The 26,423-nt window shown below is 45.0% G+C and overlaps 1 protein-coding gene and 1 pseudogene across 1 annotated transcript in view; both read right to left on the bottom strand.

Annotated features, from left to right (window-relative positions):
- The window catches only part of LOC149355633 (uncharacterized), a 430,506-nt pseudogene that overhangs the window by 65,585 nt on the left and 338,498 nt on the right, over positions 1–26,423 (bottom strand).
- LOC149355642 (uncharacterized) overlaps positions 1–26,423 on the bottom strand; it is a 78,103-nt gene that overhangs the window by 18,175 nt on the left and 33,505 nt on the right. The window contains exons 6-15 of the mRNA XM_089583965.1: positions 25,591–25,656; positions 25,448–25,504; positions 25,300–25,353; positions 25,165–25,212; positions 22,972–23,085; positions 20,968–21,015; positions 19,145–19,213; positions 18,609–18,662; positions 8,329–8,417; positions 2,542–2,602 (exon numbers count right to left, since the gene is read on the bottom strand). Coding sequence (XP_089440091.1) covers positions 2,542–2,602; positions 8,329–8,417; positions 18,609–18,662; positions 19,145–19,213; positions 20,968–21,015; positions 22,972–23,085; positions 25,165–25,212; positions 25,300–25,353; positions 25,448–25,504; positions 25,591–25,656 — 660 coding nt within the window. The remainder of the gene's footprint in view (positions 1–2,541; positions 2,603–8,328; positions 8,418–18,608; positions 18,663–19,144; positions 19,214–20,967; positions 21,016–22,971; positions 23,086–25,164; positions 25,213–25,299; positions 25,354–25,447; positions 25,505–25,590; positions 25,657–26,423) is intronic.

Below are 26,423 nucleotides of genomic sequence, written 5' to 3'. Positions count from 1 at the left end.
CTACGCGACGGCGTGAGTTGGAGCCCTACTCTTGCAGCTGTGACATCAGACCGCTAAGCGCGCCGCGCGTGGCAGGAGCGGGAGTTAGGCCGCGCTTGGTAGCTGCGGCCTCGCTACGCGACGGCGCAAGTTGGAGCCCTACTCTTGCAGCTGTGACATCAGACCGCTAAGCGCGCCGCGCGTGGCAGGAGCGGGAGTTTGGCCGCGCTTGGTAGCTGCGGCCTCGCTACGCGACGGCGCAAGTTGGAGCCCTACTCTTGCAGCTGTGACATCAGACCGCTAAGCGCGCCGCGCGTGGCAGGAGCAGGAGTTTGGCCGCGCTTGGTAGCTGCGGCCTCGCTACGCGACGGCGTGAGTTGGAGCCCTGCTCTTGCAGCTCTGACATCAGACCGCTAAGCGCGCCGCGCGTGGCAGGAGCAGGAGTTTGGCCGCGCTTGGTAGCTGCGGCCTCGCTACGCGACGGCGCAAGTTGGAGCCCTACTCTTGCAGCTGTGACATCATACCGCTAAGCGCGCCGCGCGTGGCAGGAGCAGGAGTTTGGCCGCGCTTGGTAGCTGCGGCCTCGCTACGCGACGGCGTGAGTTGGAGCCCTACTCTTGCAGCTGTGACATCTGACCGCTAAGCGCGCCGCGCGTGGCAGGAGCGGGAGTTAGGCCGCGCTTGGTAGCTGCGGCCTCGCTACGCGACGGCGCAAGTTGGAGCCCTACTCGTGCAGCTGTGACATCAGACCGCTAAGCGCGCCGCGCGTGGCAGGAGCAGGAGTTTGGCCGCGCTTGGTAGCTGCGGCCTCGCTACGCGACGGCGCAAGTTGGAGCCCTACTCTTGCAGCTGTGACATCAGACCGCTAAGCGCGCCGCGCGTGGTAGGAGCAGGAGTTTGGCCGCGCTTGGTAGCTGCGGCCTCGCTACGCTACGGCGTGAGTTGGGCCCCTGGTTTTTGCGGCAGATGGCATGACGTCACAGCAGGGGGTCATGCTAAAGGTCATTGGTAGCTACCAGCCTCGCTCCGCGACGGGCTGAAAGTGCAACTAGTATTGCTTTCGCAATAATAGAACGGAGGGCCGAGGGGGACCCTGGGAACTGTCCTGACTTTGGTATGATGCCAATTAACGAAGCCATTGGAACAATGTCATTTGCAATCAGTTGCCATTCACACCCAGCCAGACAAGCCACAAAAGGCAACCATGAAATCTGACTACTGATGCAGCTCTTGCTCAGACACTCAAGTTTTGCACAGCTCATTTCAAGCTGCACTTTGTATTTTCCTACGAAATTATACTGTGCTGTCCATTTCAGCCAAAAAAACAAGCTCTTTTCCTTATCACAGCTCCTTTTAACATGACAGCGTTGAAGGCCCCGTTACGCAGAAAATCCGCCATTGACGTTGTCAGCACTGTTAGCGAAAAATAACGAGCATGACTCTGGCAGGTGTTCCCCAGAGAGTAACCTGTGAGGCAGGTGGGCCACCTAGGTGACGTGACCTTGCAGCGTCATCCCAACCTGCCCACCGGGTAGTGAGCAAACTGCCCACCGTGGCAGGTGGCAGTTAAATTAATGATTGGTCACTCAGGAAGAGCGACCTGGGTTGCACAAAGCCCACTGCTGGGAGCACCTGCAATCGCAGGGCAGTGGCGGATAGCTTAAGGGGGGAGCCTGGTCTTGAAAAAAAAATTTATGAATGAAGTCACAGCTAAGAAATCTTCAGGGAATATGTATTTTTGTGTGCCGATTGTAAATATGTCATTTAATTTAATGTAAAACAATTCCTTGAGCACTTATTTCATTTTTATGCATGGATTTTGTAATAACTGAAAAAATTTGCTGTTGGAAACTTGCTGAAAATTATGCCATTGGGTTCTCTTGACACCAAGGAATGCAATAAGGGCAAAATTGTCTTCCTGCCTATCATAGAACTTGAGTTATAGGGTACTGAAGCTGCCACTTCAGAAACAGAAATACACACTTTTCTTCTCATTTCTCAAGTGACAACTTCAAAACCGTATAACTCAAGTTCTATGATAGCCATGATGATAATTATACCCTTATTGCATTCCTTGGTTTCAAGAGAACCCAATGGCATACATTTCAGCACGTTTCCAGCAGCAAATTTGCTCCAAAACTCTTTGCAAAATACTTGCTTAAAAATTGCATAAGAGCTCAAGGAATTGTTTTACATAAAATCAAATAACATACCTAGAATCAGCGTACAAAAATACATGTGTCCTCAAAATTTCATGACAATGACTAGATTAATAAAATTTTCTTTTCAAGACCAGGCTCCTCCCTTAACCGCTGCACCACTGTGCCAAGAGCGGCATGAGGACTCCCAGGGATCTGTGAATGTAAATTAGAGTGTGACCTTCTGCATATAAGGGAATTAAACCAATTCGCTATCGCGCCATACCCTCAAGGCAGAGCTTAAGTGTTCCCTCCAATTTTTTTCACTGTTTTACATCACTGCTGCAAACACCTCTCCCTACATACTACTGAAATCAGTCATTAAAAACTATTAAGAAAGAAACAAAGGAAATCAGATGCTCACTGTACGATGCTTGCCTTCATCCGCTGCAGCTCTACCCCTAGGTTCCAGGCCAGCCAGCTTCCTGCAACAAAATGACAAATTGTAAAAATGAAAGCACTTCTCTCAGTGAAAGAAAACTGAGAGGCTGCTGGCATTATATTAACGCACATGTGCAAAAAACACCGCAGTGTAGCAAGCACCATGTGAGCTAAACACTTGCATTGAATGGCCTAGCCTCGCCTATTCTCCGTGACAACTTTTCTCGGCAATGGGGCTAAAGCCACGAGGAAGACTGCATTTTGTTCCTTTAGTTTATGCGGGTGCGGTAATGAGCCACGTGGGGATGTGTCGGAAGCTTTGAGTTTCACTGTGTTCGCACCAAAGATGGAGTCCCCTGTCGCGCGCCTTTAACATACCTCGAGCCCTTATTACGCAGTGCATTCCCATGATCGTGTGAGTCGAAATGAGTGAGTGATTCTAAATGAGTCATGAGTCAAGGTGAGTGAGCGAGGCCAATGAGTCCCCAATTGAAGTGAGTCGCGAGCCATTATGAGTGGTTGACCCCAGATGACTCGTGAGTGTGAGCGAGCCCAAGTGAGTTGAGAGCCTAAATGAGTGAGTCGAGTGAGCCCGAAGGTTGACCAAAGTTCTGTCAGTGAGCCTGAGTGAGCACTTGTGATTCTGCCGAGGTATGATTACATCAAATTTTTTAGCAACATCCGGTTACAAGAAGCTTCCATAGATGGCATCAGCTAAACCACTGAGGTAGCGAAGGAACCACACAGAGCGCAACGTACCAGGTAGCCAGGCACATTGTCCTGCAGCCAAACTACTTGGCGGAGTAACACAATTACGGGTTGTTCCACCCCCATAACGTTCCCTTCACTGCAAAGAACAAATCACGGAGGGTACTGAAGGCTACTTACATCCTTTGGAGGCGAAAGCATTAGTTTTTTTAATTTAGCATGCAATTTAGCATGTTTGCGTGCTCATTAGCACACAATCATAAGGCAATGCGTACACAAGGTTCACATTTATGCGCTAAGCAGCAGTGTGGTTTTGTGGCCTATGGGTTGGGTGCTCGCCTCACAATCTGAAGGTGCTCGGTTCAATTCCCCACACCTTCGGAAGAAATTTTTTCTTTGCTGACAACATCACTGAAGGTTTTCTGGACCACTTTTCCTGGACGCCGACAACGACACCAGGTTTTGTTGCTAATGGGCCGTATAAGGCTTTTGCCTTAAAAATTGTTGACGAGTTAAATATGGAACCTTTGGAAGGCCACCCTTGTCCTGCTCTGAGCTCTCACACAATGATCAGTAATGCACAAGTTAGAAAGGTAACAAAACTTTTTAGGTACAACTCTCACATCTTAATATGTGGAGAGAGATGATTCCTTTCATCTACTGACTGCTGCAGGAGTTTAATTAAATAAAATTACAGGTTACTGGTATGAAAATCGAAGCATTTAAAGCCTGGATTGCTCCCACTGAATCCGTCGGTTATTGTAGAATACATTTAAGCAGCTGCACTTTGAGCAACCCAAGCAAGGAGATAGAACAATGGGACGTACAGGCGGGCAGGAAAGGAGGATGAGAAAGCAAGCAGGCCTTGCCAAAGTGCACCCACAGCAGTAACCTAAGCTGTCCCTCCAAGGAGCACCAAGCGAGGTCAAACGGAGAGGATAAGGTGAGTGTGCTGCATCGTTTAACTATTACAACTTTGCCCCGAATAATAGGCCGTCAAATAAATCCAAACGCACTTAACGCTGATAAACAGCATAATTAGATAGTGATAAGAGTAAACTTGAAGAGACCAATTGCGGGTCGCTCTTTCATTACTAGGGGTGTGCGAATATTCGAGACTTTGAACAGTTTTCGAACAGTATTTGCTATTCAATTCAATTGCACCACACCTCCACGATTCAAACCTCCTAAACACTCAGAAATTACGAATTTCTCATTCAAACTCGCAGTGAAACATCGCGACATTCCCAAACAGCAGTATCTTGCACTTGTCACACGAGTGAGCTTTCTCTTTCCTCATAGAATCGACTGCTAGCATGCGGCAAGAGCCCGAACACGGCAGCACTAGGCCTTGCATAAAATAAATGCGCTAATGGCCATAGGAAGACACTGGGGCGCACCCACAGGTCACGAAACAAAAAGCAGCATCACGTGGCACATCAGTGCGTCTGTCCACAATGCAGTAACAGCTGGCTGTGATCCTCTCGTTTTAGATCACTACAATAGATACTTTTAGGATAACACGCACCGTTACCGCTTACTGTGTACTGTGCCCCGCCACTGTACACGCCCTGATTGGCTCCAGCGCACCAGACGGGCACGGTTTTGAAGGAAACATGGTACCATCTGGTGCACTCACGACGATCTGCACATGTGTAGTGGTGGGGCACGGTACGTGGTAGCGGCACATGTTATGCTAAAAGTAGGGAGTTATAGCACAGCGCAATCCGCTACCGTGATCCACTTCCACGAGGCACCACTGCGCGTGCACAGGACGCTCTGAGGACACCAGATGGCGCCACGTGCTAAACTTCCCTTTGGTCTCGTTTTAACGTCAAATTCTCAATAAAGAATGCATGGTCTATCTGCTGCTCTTCCTCCAAGAACCTTATGACATTCAAGGTATTTCTTGTGAAAAACTGGGTCCATTGCACACTGGAAAATTTTGACGCCGTTCGATTTGAATTACAGTAGGATGTAATGCCATTCATAGGCTCGTACACTGGATTGCTAATGTCATTACCTAAGTTAAAATACAATTTGTGACCGAATGAGTTCGATGAACTCAAGTATTCACTTCCCAATACGCATTGAAACTTCGATCCCTAGACGTACATATAAGACATCCCAAACGTCCCCAGGACGTCCAAGAGAGTTTCAGTGCCCGCTGGCTTTTGATTTCACGCTGAATGCTCACGCATTCAAAGCAATTATACCACCAGTGATAATCTGTGTATGCGACTGAAGAAAAAAACTTCTGCTTTGTAAAACTGAGGTTAACTTTAGCAGTCATAATACTGAGAAGAGCTAGTCATATTGCTGGCTGTTAGAAAGAGCTGCTACTCTCGATCTCAGCAGCATCAGTGCCCATGTAGTAAGCACACAGTCATCACTCTGCGAGTTACCCATATTCGATTCTCTCATACCGCCTGCTTCAGCATAGCTGTCACACTAGCTCTATATTCCACAAGTTCACAAAGGCTCTGGATGTTTTTTTCTTCTTTGGAATGATGCATAGAGCATACATAAACAATGATCACCAGGAGGAACATAATGAATAAGCAGCGCTGAAGACGAGGATGAAGAGCAGAGAGGACGAGCGCTGACTCGCAACTAACGTTTATTAAGGAAAACACAGAACATATCCAACTTAAGCAGCACCAAAACCACACAATAATCAAAAACCAAAACCAAATCATGACAACCCCCTACACATGCCCTGTTCAAGAAATCTAACCTCATTATCTGTTAAAGCAATGGAAGGGCCAGTGACACATTCTTCCCCTAATCTCATGTATGTCTGGCCTCAATGAATTCCCAGTTGATCTTTACAAATGGGCATCTGAAATAGCTGTCTATGATAGAAAAGGATGGCAGCCTTTACACCCCTTACAATGCGTAACCAGATTTGACCTCCTACCAATCTCTAGTGGTCTCTCGTGTTCTTGAATAGGGCATGTGTAGGGGGTTGTCATGACACGGTTTTTTGGTTTTGGATGATTGTATAGTTTTGGTGGTGCTTGGTTTGGATATATTCTGCGTTTTCCCCTATAAATGTTAGTTGCGAGTCAGCGACTCAGCCCTCGTCCTGTTAGCTCTTTGTCCTCGTCTTTAGCGCTGTTTATTCCTTATGTCACCGTACCAACTAGCCCAGATTACTCTTCTATTACCAGGAGGAAATTCCCCTGCACACAATATGCAACTCATATTGAATTTCGTCTATCATATAGTTTCAGTTTCAGCAGCTGAAAGGTGGCTGTGACATCACAAGTAGGTTTTGAGAACATGCAAGGCATACAAAAACTATACTGGCTGCGTCCTCATTGTAATTTGCTCGAATTTGTATACTAGCTTTGCCTGGGAGCATAGATGACAGTGAGGGAACAAACAGATAATAGACTGCATTTTGCATTAATCACATGACCTTGGACTCACTGGTGACATACTGGTGACATCACAGCCACCAGTCCCTACTGAAACCAAAACTATATCATAAAAGAAATTCAATTATCAATTCATCGGCTAATTTCACGTGGTCATCCATGTTTACTGATGTGTTATGCATCACACCAAAGAAAAAACCACAAAAAATCTGGCATCTTCACCCCTTTAAAAGCAGCGAGATCGTGAATCTCAGTTCCAAATTTCGCATTGCTTCGTGCTGCCATCCTGCTCAGCCTTGATGGTTTACATTTATTGAATTCAAACCTAACTTAAGCCTTGTCTTGACTTCCAATGGATAGATACCGGAAGTAGTGATGTGAAAACGAATTCGCATATCCCTTTTAGGTGGCAATAATTATCCAGTGGGGGAAATCTTCATTGAATCCTGTCATTTGATGTGGTCATGTAAAAAACAGAGGTGTGCAAATATTAAAAATTTCAAACAGAAATCAAGTACAAATATGAGGAAAAAGTGCTTTTGAATGTGAATGAAATAAATGAAATAAAATGAAATAAATTTTTAGAAGAGGACAAATAAGTAGACGTTGTTGTCCTCTTTTTAATACAGTATTGCGCATGGTATTTGCATCAGAAATTAGGCAAAACTCAGCTCCATATATTGCTGTGAATATTTGTACAATTTGTTAGTGCACACTAAAAGTCTCCGGCATGCGGCTTTGTTAGGGGATATAAATTAATATAAAATGGCCTTGCAGTATTAATAGTACTATTAAATTACAACTTCAGACACTTCACATGCCCACTTTTCCTTCATTTGCTACATTCATTGCCCAACTGCTATTGCTATCATCCTCGGATGGCATCTGTTACTAGGCAGCACTGAAACGGCGAAATGACATTCGATGTTCTGAACCACATTCTCTTCAAATTAAATTAAAACTTCCAGTGAAACAGGAGTACTGCTACCAAAGGCATAGTACATGAGGCAGAATAACTGACTTCCTACCACTGAATCCCAGAAACAATGTGTGTTTATGTCCAAAAGATCTTTGCATTTACAGGTGATCGGTGCCATGTAAATTCCTAGACTGATATGATTAATTCATGTGGGGAATACACAGAAAGCTACAGAAAAGGCGAGAGTCGAGAAAGGTATGAAGAACCATTAAAGGACCATCTCAGGACTTCACTGGGATGTGGAAGAGCTCTTTTTATCCTCTCATCCAGAGGTGGAAAAAATAATCAACTTGTTACTGGTGCACACACATCCTCACAGCTAATTCTGAGAGAAACTTGCATGATTTCTTCCCCTCCCTCATCATTTGTGTGCCTATAGAAGCCCTACTTCCAGTAGCTTAAGCAGTGTACTTGTATTTCAGAAGCATTGCTCCAACGAACAGAACAAATATTCCTAGCTGGAATATCAAAATTTCCCCCCTGCTACAGCCACCCGCAGCAGTATGGTGACTTGGCCACAGCTGTACAACTTGCAGCTGAAATGGCAAACGAGGTGTTTGCCTACGAAGTCAACAATCCCGGGTCTCAGTGCAACGCTCAGCCACACCTTGAATGTGCACCTTTGACAGAATGGTCACAGTGCTCTGAACAGTTGACCAGTGCTATTAGGGCAGAGTGGAGACAACGGCACAACACTCACCTCTGAACCACGTCCAGGGTGTCCTGCAACTGTCGCCTTGCTGTGAGTGCCTCGTGCTGGTACTTAATTGCCTGCGCTAGTTGCTTCTCCTGCGTGGTGAGTGATGAGTAAACTGAAAGGTTGAGCAGGTTCACCTGTAACACACTCTTGGGTGTCACTATACATGATGCCACTATAAATGAGTGTCACTATAGATGACGCCACTATAGATGGATGTCACTTAGATGGTGTCACTATAGATGGGTGTCATTATAGGTGGGTGTCGCTACAAGTGGGCATAACAATAGATGATGCCACTATAGGTGCATGCCACTATAGACGGGAGTCACTGTAGGCGGTGTCACTATGCATGGGTGTGACTATAGATGATGTCACTATAGATGGGTACCACTGTAGATGGGTGTCACTTTAGATGATGCCACTATAGATGGATTCCACTTAGATGGGTATCACTACAGATGATGCCACTATAGATGGGTGTCACTATAGGTGGTGTCACTATAGAAGCCACTATAGATGATGCCACTATAGATGGGCATTACTATAGATCAGGGGTTCTCAAACTGGGTTCCGTGGAACACAGGTGTTCCGCGGGCTGTCTTCTTGTGTTCCGCGAGAACCCTCACTGGCCCTGACTCGGCAGCTGATATGAGACTGGCTCTGAGTGCTGCTGAGCCACGCTTTGACTTGCTCTCAAAAGGGAAGCAGTACCACCCATCACATTAGTATTTGTATTAATCTGTGCAATAAACATTTAACTTTTGCAACTCTCTCTTTGCAAAAATGCACTCGACAACATTGCTGGTAAGTGAAAGCGGGGTGGGGGGGTTCCCTGGAACTTATTGAAGGCTTTTGGGGTTCCTCCAAGCAAAAAAGTTTGAGAACCCCTGCTATAGATGATTCCACTATAGATGGGTGTCACTAAAGGTGGGTGTCACTGTAGCGGATACCATTATAGATGGGTGTCACTATAAATGGGTGCAACTTAGATGATGCCACAGTAGAAGGGTGTCACTATAGATGGTTGTCACTATAAGTGGGTGTCACTATAGATGAGAGTCACTATAAGTGGTGTAACTATAGGTGGGTGCCTCTATAGATGATGCCACTATATATGGGTGTCACCATAGATGGATGTCACTACAGATGATTACACTATAAATGGGTGCAACTATAGATGATGCCACTACATATGGGTGTCACTATAAGTGGATGTCACTATAGATGGGTGTCACTACAGATGATGTCACTATAGATGGGTGTCACTATAGGTGGGTGCCACTATAGATGAGTGTCACTATAGATGCCACTATAGATGGGTGTCACTAGATGGGTGTTACTACAGATGATGCCACTATAAATGGGTGCAACTATAGATGATGCCACTATAGATGGGGTCACTATAGGTGGTGTCATTATAGATGGGTGTCACTATAGATGATGCCAATATATATATGGGTGTCACTATAGGTGGTATCGCTATAGATGTGTGTCACTATAGGTGGGTGTCACTGTAGGTGAGTGCCACTATAGATGGAGGTCACTACAAGTGGGTGTCACTGTAGATGCCACTAAAGATGGGTGTCACTATAGATGATGCCACTACAGATGATCACTAGATGGGTGTCACTATGATGCCACTATAGATGGGTGTCACTATAGGGGCGTCGTATAGATGGGTATCACTATAAGTGTGTGTCACTATAGATGGGTGTCTTAATAAGTGGGTGTCACTGTATGGGACATTTTTAAAAAAGCTTTAAATTTGCTTCAAAATGAAGTTCCCATTCAAGATTTGCGTCAAAAGCTTCAAAACTTCTAGTGGCAAAAATTTTCTTCTCCAGAAACTTTGATTTACAGGAAACTGTATCTTATGCGATAGACTTTTCATGAAAATTCTGCAACAGCTTCCGAGCACTAGCTGATGTTAGGTTACCTAGCTAGGCAAAGCACAGTTCAAGCATTTCCAAATAATAATTTCTCATCATGGAAATGTTCTAACTTTCTAATTAGTTATTATGTTTAATCAATCTGTATTCAGCTACACGAAACACTGTGTATTCTCTGCAGTAGTGCTTGATGTATGAAAGATTAAACTTTCAATGAGAGTATTCACACCCTGATCAGTTCCTGCCAAGTGCCTTAGATGTGTTTCAATACACCTGACTTTGTTGCTTCCTACTATACAGGTCGTAAAAACTTTGTGGACAGGTTTTTAATGGCTGGGGAATTTATTTATTTATTTATTTCAAAATACTGCAGGCCAATAGATTGACCCATGCAGGAGGGGTTATACAAGGCACTGAAAATGACAAATACTAAGAAAATACATGGGGTTACAAACAATGAGCAGAATAACGAAATACAACGCTCATTCACTCAAGAAAATGCTTCTCAAGAGCATTACTAAAATTTGAGGACTGGAAAATGGCCTTGGGAAGAGAGTTCCAGTCGGAAACTGTCCGTGGAAAAAAAAAACTGTGCTTGAATGAGTCAGTCTTTGCAAAAATGGGTTTCAGCAAATGAATTCGTGAATGGTGTGTTCGGCGCGACAATTGTTTGAGAATTACAGGGCGGGGTATGTTTAGTTTGTGTTAAAAGGTTATGCATAAACAACAGACGGGAAATTTTTCTGCGTACTTCAAGTAATGGAATATGGTTAGTTTTCATTAGTGTTGTAGGTGAGTCTAACCTCCTGTATTTGTTATAAATAAACCTAACCGCTTTCCTTTGCATCATCTCTATCTTGTATATGTCTTTCTTTATGAATGAATCCCATAATACCAAAGCGTACTCTAATTTGGACCTAATGAATGTTGAGTATGCAAGGAGTTTAACTCTACTTGGGGCATCTTTAAGCTTCCGCCTTAAGTAGCAAAGCTTAGAAAAAGACAAGGAGAAAATGTCTGCAATGTGTGAAGTCCATGTTAAGTCATGAGTTAACGTTACCCCTAAATATATATATTGTGTAACCTCTTGGATTACATGATTTTGCAGGGTGTAAGAGAAAGAACTAAAATGTTTTTTGCGTGAAATGCGTAAGAGAACAGTTTTATCAAGGTTTAGTTGCATATCCCATTTTACGCACCACTGATGAACAGCTAGAAGTGCATTTTGCAAGATGTAGTGATCGTTCTGGTTATTTATGGTCTTAAAAAGTATACAATCATCTGCAAAAAGCTTTAAAGAGACATTTCCGGGGATGGAAGCAGACAGACCATTTATATAGATTAGGAAAAGCAGTGGCCCTAAGACGCTGCCTTGAGGTACACCTGAAGTAATTGGAAGATCGTTAGACCTGCAGCCATTCACGTCTACGTATTGTTTCCTATGTTTAAGATAAGCATGAATCCAGTTGACAAGATAAGTAGGGACGCCAATACTATCTAATTTAGAAATGAGTTTGCCATGAGAAACAGTGTCAAAAGCTTTGCGGAAGTCTAAAAAAAGAACATCAACCTGCCCGGATTTATCAAGAACAACTTGGAATTCATTAACCAACTGAGTCACGGTGGACATACCCTTTCTGAAGTCGTGTTGCAAAGGGGATAAAATGTTATTTTCAGCTAGAAACGAATTAAGGTACCCAGAGACTTTGTGTTCTATTAACTTACAACAAGAAGTAATTGAAATCGGTCTGTAGTTAGAAACACTTAGCTTATCTCCTTTTTTATGGATTGGTACAACGCGGGCCATTTTCCAGTCCTCCGGCACATCACCAAAAATTAGAGAGACTTGAAATATCTGTGTTAAAAACTCGGATAATTGTGTTGCAAAACGTTTAAGAAAAGCATTTGCAAGCCCATCAGCACCAGAACTTTTCTTATCACCAAGTTTACGCAGCATCAACAGAACACTATTCACAGAAATAGCCAGTACGTTACCAAGATCTTCACCTTCTCCGTCAGAAATACGCTTTGAAAGTAAGAGTTAAAACCTTCTGCAATCACTGTGCAGTCGGTCACAATGTCGTCATTAATTCGAACCTTACTCAATTGCTCATTCTTTCGACCTAAAAAATTCCAAAACTTTTGGGGATTACTTCTGATGAATTCGGGGAGTGTCATGTTAAAATAATGAAACTTTGCTGATTTTAACTTTAATCTGTTTGAGTAGTTGGAACTGTTGTAAGGAAGATATCTTTTTCTTCCTAAATCGCTTCACTTTGCGTTTAAGTTGAAGAATTTCTCGACTTATCCAAGGATTGTGACGGTTGATATGAACTTTTATAAGTGGAATAAAATGTTCGGTACAGTACTGCACTGCATTCTTAAAGTGATGCCACAAACTATGAACGTCATTCCCAGAAGAGCTGCTTAACAGCGACTGTAAGGCGTCGATGACTACATTATCATCGGCACGAACGAAGTCCTTTATCATTTTAGCTGGACGCACCCCCGAAGCACCAGGCGAAGCACAACAAAAGTATAAAAGACAATGATCTGATATTCCCGGTTCAATGTCAAGCACTCCATCAAAAAAGGTTTGGCTAACAAAGAATAGGTCTAGCACAGATGACTGTCTGGTGTATTCACGAACAGCTTGCTTAAGGTTTAAAGAAAACATCCGATCTAAAACAATATCACATGAGGCACATACGCCATACGACAGTTTGTCCCAGTCGATGGCAGGAAGATTGAAGTCACCGGTAAGGATTAGATTCCGATTCTGGTAATGTATTAAATGATCGAAAAGACTAGACATAAAATAATCAGTTGCATCAGGTGGACGATACATAGTGCAAAGGTAAAAGGTGAAGCCATGCGTTACTAGGCGCAAAAACAAGCTTTCATGCTGATCAATTTGGTCAAGGAACGTTACGTTCACTGCACGCCCAGCAATCACAGCAACCCCTCCACCACGTGAACCGCGATCACGTCTGTAAATGACGTAGCCCAGTGGCACAATTTCTTGATCAAAAATGCCACTGTGTAACCACGTCTCGCTTATCACCAGTACATGGGGATCATAAGAGAAGAGCACTACCTCAAGGCTGTCTGTTTTATTAACAATGCTTCTGGCATTCAAAGATATCACACATAGTTGGCGAATTTCCGGTGGTGGTTTCGTCCGACTGCCGAAAGAATTGCTAACGATATTCTCTGCAGATGACAGTATCTGTTTAATTTGATGATCAGTAATAAGGGCGCTGAAGGAAGACCAAATTGAACTTGTGGCCTGTCAAGTAGAAGAAGCGGGAGCCCATTTTCTTCGAGGACGCCCAGCATTTTTCACTGATTCAGAGGAAGTTGCGTCATTACTCGGAGCGTTTTGACCGATATCACCTGAAACTGCACCACTTACTTTATACCTTTGGTTCTTTTCGTCCCATGTGTACACCTCTTTATTGACAACTAATTTGTCATATTTAAGGTACACATTATCCTCGGGCTTCTTAACATACTTAACAGTAGCCCAGAGTAGCTTTCTCGTTTTCCGTAGCCTAGGTGAAAAGTTCTCTGAGATGGACGTTTGGGAACCCTTCAATTTTGAAGCATTTCGGAGAACCTCATCTTTTTCAGCGAAATCAAAAAACCTCATAATCACGGGACGCTTTTTATCTTCAGCTTTTTTCCCCAAGCGGTGCACCCTCTCCAAACTTCCTACTTTGACTTCAAGTTTGCTTTCAAATATTTCCGTCAGAACATGCTTCTTAAGGTCATCTACTGTTTCAATTTCTGACTCTTCAATGCCATAAATGAGCAGGTTGTTTCGAAAAGTAGTTTTCAAGATAGTCCACCTTTGTTCTTAGCGAAACTATTTCTCTGTTCAATCCTGCCAACGAGTGCTCACATGCTTCCACCCTTTGGGCTGTTTGCGATAGCACTTCCAGTTTGCTTTCAGTTGAAGCAAGTCTCTGATTTGTTTCTGATATATGCAAGTCAAGTTTTTAATTGACTGCAATTAAAGGAACAGTGAGGAGAGCTCTATCAATATTTTTTTTAAAGCAAAATCCGATAGTTCGGCATTTCATGGCTTTGTTGCCACCTGGCCGGCAGCAAAAGACGCATTTATTTCTAAGAAATTTGGATTCGAAGTTGAAAAAGTTTTTCCCGCCACTCTGATTCAAACTTGGGATTCTCCTATGACGACACAGGACTAAGTGACGTGAAACATGACGTGCACATGACGTAACGCAGACTCTGTGATTTCTGGCGGCCAGCAGCAAGCCAGCAGTGCGGCCTAGCAGCAGCCGAAAAGAAAGCTGCTGCCGGCCGCACGTTGAAGGTATCTATCGGCTATTGCGGCCGTCGCTACCGTCGCTTCATTTACGTTTGCACCGGCGTTTTGCCAGCATTACGATGGATCCCGCTCTCGAAGTCGTCAACGAAGTTCTCGCAAATAGACACCTTTAGCATACCGTGTACCTTGTTACCACTGTAATGTTACCGTTAGCGGAATACTGTGAGCCTGCCTACCGCTGATTAGCAGGCGCTGATTGGTCCCGATGCTGCAGGCGCACGCGTAGCTTCCAGGTACATGGTGCCATCTGGCGACGTCAAGGAGATTTGCGCATGCATTGGCTGCGCCTCAGTGATTCGTAGCTTCTCGTGTCCTAGTGTTGCTAGAACCATTGGTTCTAGCAACACTGTTTTGTCCTATGACGTCAACACGCTTTTACTTGAGAGTTTGGCCTGTGGCAGCGATACCTGTATTTTGGTTTTTGCTCTCTTCTACGTTACAAGAGCTTTGTTGTCAGTATGAGTGGCGTTTTTGTAATCAGGAGCTGGTATTCTCTCGATACAAGCCAACTTCAATTTCTCCTCAGTGTCCCTTTAAAATATACAGGGGCATTTTCTGGTCAACAACTGACTTTTGCTTCCCTTAAAGCATGCATGGAAAATGTCATTCACACCACAGGCAACGTTTTCCTCCCAAGGGACATACGACACGTTCTATCCCAAGGGCTGAAGTTTGCTACTGAACCCAGGAGGTCATCGGCTGAACTTCTAGGGAAGGCCAGACAAGTCTCCAAGTTGGCACCTGCGGCCGAAACCAACAGGTGTGTGTCCGAAGGAGTTGATGCCGTACTACGTTGCAAGCCCCTAGTGAAAACCCTGCCTGTAAGGAAGACTGTTTCATATCTGAAAGAACATTCTTTACGTCTGCTTCCAGCAGACAAGGAAGGAGGTTTTCTTGTGCTACCAGCATAGCTTTATGTTACAAAAGGCAGCGAAACAATTATTTCGTCTTTCAGTCATGTAAAAAATGTCTCTTTGGCGAAAGCTAAATCTAAAGCAAAGAAAGCTTGTAAGAAACTTAACCTCCAAGCACTAGGAAATTCACTTGACAAAAGTAAAGGTCTTAGTTTACAGCTAAGTTCACAGCTATTCTTTAGTGCTAAGACCCACAAACCGGACTGCCCATTTTGAGTAATTGTTTCTGAGAAAGGCACACAGCAAAGCTCTGTGGCCACATATTTAAAGATTTTTAAACTCCTTAACATTATACGACCTGTACCAGATAAAAAATTCAGAACATGTTATCAAATCCTTGGAAGTGCATACGAACAAAGGTCTAATGGCCTGCACGTTTGATGTCAAAGATCCGTGCTACTCGCTACCGCATGACAAGCTCCTTTCATGCACAGTAAATTGTATTGACTGGCAAGGTGTCATGGAGTTCCAAAACGAAACAGGCCTGTCTGTGAGGGGTTGGACCTCGGAGGGACTGCGGTGGCTATGCGGCAGCTAATCCAGCATTTTTTCCCAGTCTACTATTAGTGTGAACTGCATCACTGGAGCGAACGTTGCTAGCGTCGTTCTTGCGCCGCATGGGGGCTCACGTGACGACTCTTGCTGCGGGAGCAGTGGGTTGCTGGAAATATTTGCCGTGTTTTGAAAGACGCAGGTCGCGTTATTCTTTTAATTTTTTTCGTGCTACCGAGTTCTTGCGTAGCGAACTGCGATCGTGTGCCTTGATACTAACACCGTAACGTTTTTTTGTACTTCTGTCACGGTGGTTTATTGGTGCCTCAGTGCAGATGTACGCAGCCGAGCTCGGTGCCAGCTTGCATTTCGATCCGAAGGACGGGAAGCTGTGAGTCTCATGGTTATTTATTCTGCGCATGAGCGAATAAGCGAGTTCACAATGTCATGTGGGCACCAATCATTTCAGACAGCAAGATTACGTTCATGGAGTTGTCACAAAACTGCTCAGAAAGTCGCAACTCACGTAGAAGAAGCTGGCTGCAACACACCTCCAAAGTTTTGAGCAAAAAAAATTATGCTCTGTGCTGTCTAAGACCTGGTATCGTGCCCACTGCCCTTCTTGACAATTTGAAAAATATTCCAAAGAAGCAGTCGAACGAAGCCGCGTCCGCCGGTACAAACCGTAACCGACTGGCCCGCATTTGATCTGTACGGCATCGCTATGACTTGGCGTTCTGCACAGAGCAACACATGCCACGTAGAAATCCTCTTGCCATCGGCATTTAGTTAGGTCCGACAACTGCCGTAGCAGCTCCACTGTTGTCAATAACGGCCGCAGCATATGCACTGAATAGCACCTGTCGAACTGTCGTCGCCGCACCGTTTTAGAGGCGGATATAACCCGCCGTATAATTCTGCGGCAATTCGTTTACTCGGTGGGGTGCTTCGTTACCCAAAAAGTGTATTTAATGGCTCAGATAGACCGTAAACTGAATCGCAAAGCCATAAACGCGAAAACTAAATGGCCTGATAAGCATTGCAAAAGCAGGAGACCTACACACGTGATCCCTTTTCCATCGTCACGCGGGTGGTGCCGAGAGATGCCGCCCCGTTATGCATGCGCTTAATAGTCGACGAGCACACCAGTGGTCACGTCTGTCATTACTATTCACCGATACTGTCAATTTGAATAGCCGGTCCTAGGGCATTTTTATTGCTTTAGGAAATTGTCAGAATTGTCGACACATTTCAGTGTATGAATAAATATGTAGAGTCAGATGAGTTATATGATACCGCCCAGCGTTGCAAAAATTTAGTCACTTGTAAAAGGACTCTTTTGTTACCTCGTTTGCCCCGCCTGCAACATGTCCGAAAACTTATCGCTCACGGTGGCGTCCGTTTTCGTGCAGTCGGCAATGCAGTGCCTGTGTGACGAACTAAGCATGGAATGAAGTTTGCTGTTTTGCAATGCATCCTATTTTGAACCAGCACGATGAAACAAAATAGGCCACATTCATCGCCAGCGATTAGATAGGCATCTCTGGATCTATCTCCCCTGATAACTGAAAACACCCGAAGATGCGAGAAGCTTTGCATCACTGAGGGAGATTCGATTTAAGACTAGCTATTATTCGCGCAATGCGAAGACGAACACGAAGGCAGGAGTGCAGATCATGTGCAATTTTGAGCTCTATTTACGCTAGGCAGAGGCGAGCAAATATGAACATTGATTAGAGCAAGCGCATCATGGTTACAAAAGTTTGCAGATTAAAGCGCTCTGTTCACTCAAAAATGCAGCGAAATGAAATTGACGTACGAGTCGTATACTCCAGCATAAGTCCTTTATGCACTCGTCATCCTTCTTTTAGTTTCAAAGGCTGTATGTAGCCTTTACGGGGGTTTTATTTTGTAGGAGATCTTTTTCTTGTCTGCACTGTGGCATGGTGTGCATGAGAGTTGGAGCCAAACGGCCTGAAATAATTTATTCTGCATGGCTCTGCTCAATAGATAACGCTGGATAGAGCCATTCATTTTTTGGAAACGGCTCTTGACAAACCATGGCACTACTCAATGGAGACACAAGAGTTAGCTTTGAATGAAAAGGTCTCAGCGATCCGTGCATTTCCTAGTGTTAACTTGCGCTGAATTTCCTTGCTGAAATATACGGCGTTGGCACATTGTTTCTGGCAAGTCAGTTTACAAGGTCCTTTATGACCACCTGGTCTCCCTTACTATCAGTCTTCACAAGACTATGTTCACGTCCCGCCCCTTCTTGTGAATACTTTTAAGGAGACCAACACTCACAGTGATGGTGTGAAAGGAACCTGGAGCACACCGTATGGTGGTCCATAGCCCGGTCCTTATACGACAGGGGGCCCTACAACGATAGGTGGTCCGACCACCACAGGTGGCTGGTACACCGGAGGCTGGTACACAGGCGGCGGCTGAGCCACGGGGAGCGAAGGCCGAGGCGCTGGAGGCCCAACTGGTGGAGGTGGCGCGCCACTGAACGGACTGCTACCATCACACATTTGCGAAGCCCGGATCCTAATTTACTGAGTTCAGCAGGGGCTAAAACATGGCGTCTTTTGGAAAGGAGACGCTTCAGTGATCAGTGAAGGGACGTACGGTGGTCTGCCGACCGGAGGAGGAGGAGGCCTTGGCGCTGGAGGACCAGGAGGTCTGTAGTAGGCGGGGAAAAGAAGCGAGAGGAGGGAAATGCAGACTGAAAGAGGTGCAACCGCAGCGAGTGTGCTACTTGAATTTATGGCTCGATAAAATTCCATCCTTGATTTCTGGGACTCATTCATGGTGACCACTGAAGAAACGACATCAGAGCTGCATCCCTCTTCATGTGAGGAACAAATATTAGTATGAAAAAATTATATTCCTGCAGGTTGGTAGCAGTGATCTCTCGGAACAATCATATCTATTTCCCCTGACTCCTGCTCAATGTCTAATCTGAGTGCCCTTGAACCCACATGCTAAGAAACTTAGCCCTGTGGTGAACAGAACAGAGATTTGGGCTTTAAATGGCATCGACTGCTTTACCATTTTCGCTGCGATACTGCAAAAAGGTGTAGCCACAGTTTGGAAGATAATCCGAGCCTGCAAGCAACATGCACAGATGGGGAATTGCACTGGAAGAGACAAAAGGCACTCACGGCAGTGGCCTTGCAACGGGAGGAGGGGAAGGAGGACGAGGAGTAGGAGGACCAGGAGGTTGCGCCACTCTGCACAAGGATACGCTGAAGTTTTCAACAGATCTGCTACGCAAAAAGGCCTCTGTGGAAAGCTCGGGCTTTAGATTAAGAGGCTGTGCGTTATGTGCACAAATAAGTGAAGTGAAAGGGAGAAAATGTAGTAGTTGACAAAACACACTGGTTTGATTTGAAAACAAACGCACTCAGTGAGGTTCAAAGGAGACTCTTTGAAGCTGCAACACGAGCTTTAATAGTGTCCTGACATCTATAACGATCAAACCACAAGAGAAATGAGTGCTTCGCAAAACAGTGTTTGCAAAGTTAACTACAGTGATTACAGATAGCGGCAAAAAAACTTACCGGGCATGCTTTGTCTAGCACTACTGCACAGGCATTCTTTCAAATGATTTGTGTTTTAATGCAAAGACTGGTACAGGCATCAATCTTTCAAATTTATGCTTCATGTGTGAGCACCTGAGATATGCACGAGTAAATGTATTATTTTGTGCAGCCAGGTGTCGAAGCCGCACCCAAGCGGAGGCGAGCGCCTTAATCAAAAGCTCCGGGTTGATTCCGACCACCTTGGATTTTTCTCGCTCCCTTTTGAAATGGAACTGCCGCGAACGGGCGCCACACGCACGACCTTGTAGGCAGCAGCAGACCGCCGAATCAATTGTGCCACCATGGAGTATTCACGTATATACTGTGTAGTATGCATTATGTCAAGCATATAAAAAATACCGAGAAAAGTGCCTGGCCCCTGACTTACATACAACGGGCTTAAAGACGAATGTAATGAATGAATGTGTCCTAACAGGCAAATAATGCATTGCACGCCCAGAGGAGAAAAAATAAAATATTGTGTGCTATTGCTATCAAAATGCTTGTGACCGTGCTTTTCACGTGTGCCTCTCTGCAAATTACAAAATTAGTGCAACTGCCCTGAAAATAATGAATTCTTTTTGAGCAACAAAATTTTGAACAAATGTTCAGAGACGACCCCGCGTCTCAGTCCTGGAAAGCGGTCGTTATGTCGATTCCGTATACATATGCATGGGCACTAGCTTGGCCCATTGATTAGTAGACCTCTCCCCCTTTCACTGTGCGAACCACGAGCAGCCTATCTCACGTGTTTTTAAGCGATGCTGCCCACCTGCAACCGAAAAAGGAACAGGAGTGCTGGTGCTGATCACTAGAGTGAATCATAAGCCTGTACGCTCACACTGCTTAACATATAAAAAGAATTTACTTAAGGTCAATGAAGTAAATGTTATATGAGGACACGCTCTAGAAATGTGGCTCTCAGGCTTAGTGTTCACTCTGGCACCTGTGTTGGGAGTCTTAAGCATACTGCATTTTCTTTCTGTGTAGAGAACAAGAGAGACCGCATCCATTTATTTTTTTTTTTTGTCGTTCTGCTTAAGGGAGAGGATTATCAGTCTGCTGTCATTACTATATTTTCTGCCTAAATATAGAGCGAGCACTGATTTGACCATTATCAACCATTACGTTTGTTTTCTTGCTTTGGAGGTGAACCGGGACATATTGTGGAATGAAAAGCACTTTTCTTGGACACCATAGCTCGCCATCCATCTAAAGCTGCCGCAAGGGCGGATTTATGGGCCGTCCTTGGAGGGGCCGGTTCACTTTGTACCATGCTGCAAATACAAAAAGTCCCTGGTTTGTGCAATATGCTCGTGACCATCCTTGTACGGCGGTGTCAGCAGGAGTCTGAGCGCTGCTGACCGCTACTGTTGCATGCACAAACTGTTATCACAACTCACGGTGGCCTGAACGGAGGTGGCAGAGGCCTTGCAGGGGGAGGTGGCAGTCTGTAACAAAAAAATGGCGCCTGTGAATGACGACAAATATGTGATGCTGAGAACAAAAACACACAGGGAATGCGGAGCTTTGTATCCCTTACATGCACCTTCGATTGTTCAGTAAGTGTGAACATGTTATCTGTTGTCCTCAATCTTAAATAAGTTCAGTTATGCTTTATATACTCCTAGAGTGCAAGATTTCAGTGACTTTACTGGCAGATGTAATTACAAATTTCATTTTTTTTTTGCGCACGAAACGTTTACAAATAGATCGTACGTAGTGTTGGCAGGAACTTCTACGGAACATGAAACAGCACTCGATCGCCGCTTCGTTTGATAGCCTGCCTTGAGCACCCACATTGGAAATGATAGGATCTCTTTCTTGCAGCCCTGCTTGTGTATGCTGTCAGTGCCCTATGCTGGCGTTCAGCTTGTAGGCGAGACCTGTCATATGGTTTTATCAGATGAGTAGGACCCGTGCAAAACAAATGGGCTGAACAAGAGCAGGCGTGAAGAGGCACTTGTTAGAACACGAATACAAACTTGGCCGACGCTGAACCTGCTCCTAAGACAACAATGTGATTGCATTACAGATCCCAATTCCACACAAATACTCCTATTTCATAGATTCGTACATCACTGGGAGTCGTCATACCACTCCTGGCGCAGTGGAGCAGCGGTTAAGCGATGCGCCACTGCCCTGTCAGGTGGCTGTTTCACTTAGGTGTGACACCCAGGTTCCTCTGCCTGTGTTCCCGTAAGGATCATATTTTGCGCAGACAGGCTTTTGGGAGCAAGTCTTAATGAGCTGATGTGCAGTGCCATGGTGGGCAGGCTGTCACTTGCCCACCGTAGCTGGTGCCATCTGTTTTTCCCTGACACGGACGGATGAACGCCGGCTTTTCTCGTGAACGGGACCTCTAACTTTATCGCTTTAAAACATGCCAACATTTTTTGAACAAAATAAAGGAAGAAGCACGACATGTGACCAGATGAGAGGAGTAGATGAAGCATAACGTCTTTTTGTTATGTCACGCTCTTCGCTTTTTTTTCATCCAGTGAAGAACCAACTAGCCCGACAGTGCACCTTGCTAAATCCAATACCCTTTGCAACAGCACAGAACGCAGTGAAATATACACATTTGGTTCCTTTTCGGTTTAACTATCTGTGGTGAGAAGTAACTGGGGAACCATTTCAGAGTGGACATAATTCGACAAAACAAATAACGGACAACATGCCTCACCAGTGGGAGCTGAGCGCATGGCGTCCTCATGACACTCGCCGCCTAGTCCTCTACTTTCGCAGTACTTACGCCAAGAGTAGCCTAACATTTAGGGCACTGGCTGCTCCCATACGCAAGCAGTAAGCGAGCATTCTATCTCATTTTTTAAAAGACCAATGTTTTTACCTTGCTGTTTTAAAAAAGCGTATACCACGTGTGCCTCTGTCATGGGGCTCCACACTGGTCACTACACTAACGGGTCAACTTGTAATAATATTGACGCCAGCTGAGAAGCGACAGCCTCTGACGTATAGTGCAGTTGCTAGAGCAACTAAAATGATTGCTCAGTTGCTTCTTCCAACAACTAGAGCAAAAATTTAGGTTCCAAAGACCGTTTTTAGTACCATTGGAAGTATTCATTGGCTGATGAACTGTCCAGTATTATTTTGTCGCTCTTGCAGCTGCAATTTCAGAAAAGAGCATTCTAGGGGCTTGAAAATTCCAGAATGCTTTTTGGCTAACCAACCAGGCTACAGCTGAGCTTCCACGAAATGCTCTAGCTGTGATGGAGGGTTATGGCTTCATGGCTGGACTTTTTTACTTAGACGTAATGACAAAGAGATATCAGCGGACGTCAGATGCGCTCGCATAACAGCTTTCACGCCACAGGCCATATTGTTATACACGACCGTAACAATATTAATGCAGGTAAAAAAAAAACGAAACAACAGGTGGTTCTTACGTTGGTCCTCCAGCTGGGAGCAGGGGAGGCCAGTACACTGGTGGTTCTTACGTTGGTCCTCCAGCTGGGAGCAGGGGAGGCCGGTACACTGGTGGTGGATGCGTGGGAGGGCCACTGCAGTGAAAACGAGAAGAATTAAGCACCGGCTCAACTACAGTCTGATGGACGGCAAATTCTATTATTAAACCCAAAGTGAGAGTAAGCAATAGAACAGCGCTCGATTGCTTACACTCTGAGCGACTGGCAAGCACAGGTAACGCAACCCACATCTGAGATCGAAATGAAAACACCAGTACATTGAGAAGCAACATTTCATGAGGAAGACACCTCTACTGCGGACGCACAATGTGGTTTACTACTCTGTTATGATGAATGCTAAAAGAATTTTATAATGCCATTCTAAAGACTACTGAAACACAAAGGTGTTCACGAATGAACGACAGGAATAGCAAGCAAAGATACTTTAAAAGTAAAGGTCACCTACTCTTGGCTTCTGATATCTTTTTTTCAGTGAAGGTACACTTTTCTACAGGGGTGTTCTCAGTATTCATGTGAAATAGTGGGAAGGTAAAAAAATGGCGGAGGTGCCGTTTAAGGAATTCTTGACCTTCAACGTGCCAGCTTAGTGAACTGACGCACAGAAAGGTACGCCTGACCCTATAGATCACTCCAACCAGGAGGCCGCTATTAAATCCCGCAGCCTTAATGTGGACTAGTTTCCAGACTGCTATATCAGTCTAAATTACCAGGCCCTATTAAAGTATTCAAACATTTAGAAATGTAGCACCCAGAACATATTTTTCTATCGCACATAAGCTGGAAAGATTATTAGAAGACGCATGTGACACAGAGTACTAGCTGTACTCGTCATATTCTCTAAGTCAACCTTTTTCAAATAACAGGTGTTCAGACTTTTCCCAGCAATAACCGCAAGAATTAAGCAACCTATTAGGTGGTAACCACTGTGGTATGAAAAGCTCCGGCGACTAAAATGTAAACACAGCTGAATATATGAACGGAGAGCAAAAATCTGGTTTTTCACAGCAGTGTGTATTAGCATAACAAATATGTATAAATATGATAATACATTTTACCGCGGTCTCGACCACAAAAAAAAAAGCTTGTCGACAAAAAGGCTTCAAATGCTACGAATTCCTGTTGTGGGCATTTTAAAAATTATAAATATGCAAATTAAGGTGCAGAGAGAGGGAGTCCAGGCTGCGGCTCTCTGCACGCAATAGCAGGTTCGAATGAAAGCGTATGTTTCCGTGGAGGAGTTGCAGTGTTGTGAAAGGTAAGATTCGTCACAAGACAGCTGGGGACCCTTTGGCTATACCTGTAGAAGCTGAAAATGCGCGGCAGTTTATGTGCTTTCAGTGCCGCCTGGCAGTTCTGATTGCCGGTTACTCTTCAAAAATGCCAGACTGCACACTTCCTGGTATACAGTAAAGTTGGCATTCTACAGCAAGAGTGTTCATGTCGACTAGCTTATGACTATCACGAAATGACAGGTCTGCTCTGGTAAGAAAGAAACACAGCAGAAAAAGTAATATTACCACACGTGTGATTTACCTGCATTCCTGGTGGAATGCAATAAAATATTAGGCTCTGTGTGTGGGCGTAAACGCGGCCGATGGGGGCTGGCGTGGAGGTCTAGGGTGAGTGAGAAGGGATGAAAGCCAAGGTTCTCCGTTCAATTCTAGACTTAGCGAACTTACGCTGAATGCATGTGGAACACATGCAAAGAGTCTAGGCCGAGGACGTGGTTCAGTAGCAGATAGTCTAGAACAAGACGATCTAGCAAAATACCTGCAATTAAGACTCCTGAAATAGGTATGCTATATGGTGACTGAAGTTTTCATTACGGCTGTCGAGTCGCAAGCGGAAGCGGTTATGCTGAAGATGGTCAACATATTTTCACGCGCCTGACTCGCGTCTCCTCCATGCTGAGGCACGAAGACGACGAAGCAGACTCAGTCGCTTAAGGAGCGCTCAGGCTGGGCTAGGTTTTTTAGATTAAAACTCAGCCGCGTTGATGTCCGCTCTACGTCTGCGGCTGGCTTTCTTCTGGTTCGAGACAATATAAAGCAAAGCGCGCACGCTGTCGGGTTAGCGAACGCAGAGAATATCGAGAAAATTACTTCTCAAGCAATAACTGTTTGAACATGCGAAAATATGGCAAGGCATTCGTACAGTGGTTGCGCCACAGGTGGCAGGGGCTGGTAGGGAGGGCCAGGGGGGCTGCAAAGGAAGCGAAATCGTGGTTCACCTCACATGGGCGTCTAGTGACGAAGCTTGCATGCATACAGGAGTTCATGTGGTGCTTACGGTGGTCTGGCAACAGCAGGAGGAGGAGGAGGCTGGTAAGGAGGACCAGGGGGCCTAAAAGGTTGGGAGAGAAGATGTTGTGCTTATGGCGATAAAGGTTTGATGTCCTAATTCAAATTACATCCTGCAGAATACGTAGAACACTTACGGAGGTCTCGCCACCGGAGGGGGCCCTGGTGGAGGCCTTTGTGGGGGAGGAGGAGGTCTGGAAGATTATATGTCATTCATTCACAAATTGCAGTCATGGCTAGACAGTGTTATGCTGAAAGTAACTGTGGGAAGTCCCCTTACGGTGGTCGGGCCACCGGCGGTGGAGGCTGGTAGGCAGGAGGGGGTCGAGATGGTGGGCGTGTGGGTCTGTGAAGATAATTATTGCTTGATATTGAAGGCCCGAAGACAGTGCAAGAAAGAGGCTAGTATTCGATCGGAGTCAATAAAGGTAGTCTATTTCCACCTGGTGTCCCTAGGTAGCGTACGAAGAAGAGTAAAAAAAGCCGTCCCGAAGAAAGATGCCTACCTCGCACATCCACAGAAAAAAAAGATGTCAAAGAAGAGTGAGAGATGGCTTCTACGGTTCAGCCCCTCAGTCGACCGGTTTCGTTGCGTAAAAATCGGCTACTTGCAAATTGATTGGGATGAATGGGGCCGTGAATAAATTTCCGATGTAGTGAACGTTCCGTACAGTCGCGAGTCAATGCAATTAGTACAAGTGATCGCACTGGTTGAAAATCTCCACTCGCGGTGCTCCGGTTTATGAAAACGGCAGCAACGCGTATAGAAGGCCTTCCCCAATTCTCAGTCTTGCGGGGGTTCGGCAAGAAGTCATCGCCTGCAAAGAATGCATTTTTTTCTTTTTTTTGCAAAACCAGTCACGGTCACTTGTGTTGATATGTTTTATTCATGGCTGTGCATCACACCTTATTTCACGTTGGAATGGGTACTCCTTTCCTCGTTTTCACCAATAGTAATTTCGTCTTCTTTTTCTTTATGCTACACTCTTCCTCTTGATTTACTCGTTTCATTTGCTTGTCTGACTGCCTCCAGTTTTTTAGTAACCAACCCATGGTTTTACTCGCTTGTTTTTAGGTACTGCGAATAGTGCTACATCATGCCCATAGCTGCTG

This window comes from Amblyomma mixtum, chromosome 3 (assembly GCF_055824585.1).
Source record: "Amblyomma mixtum isolate Tamu chromosome 3, ASM5582458v1, whole genome shotgun sequence".
NCBI classification, from domain to species: Eukaryota; Metazoa; Arthropoda; class Arachnida; order Ixodida; family Ixodidae; genus Amblyomma; species Amblyomma mixtum.
The sequence above is the reverse complement of the archived record's forward strand: the minus strand, read 5'-3'. Positions and strand labels throughout refer to the sequence as shown.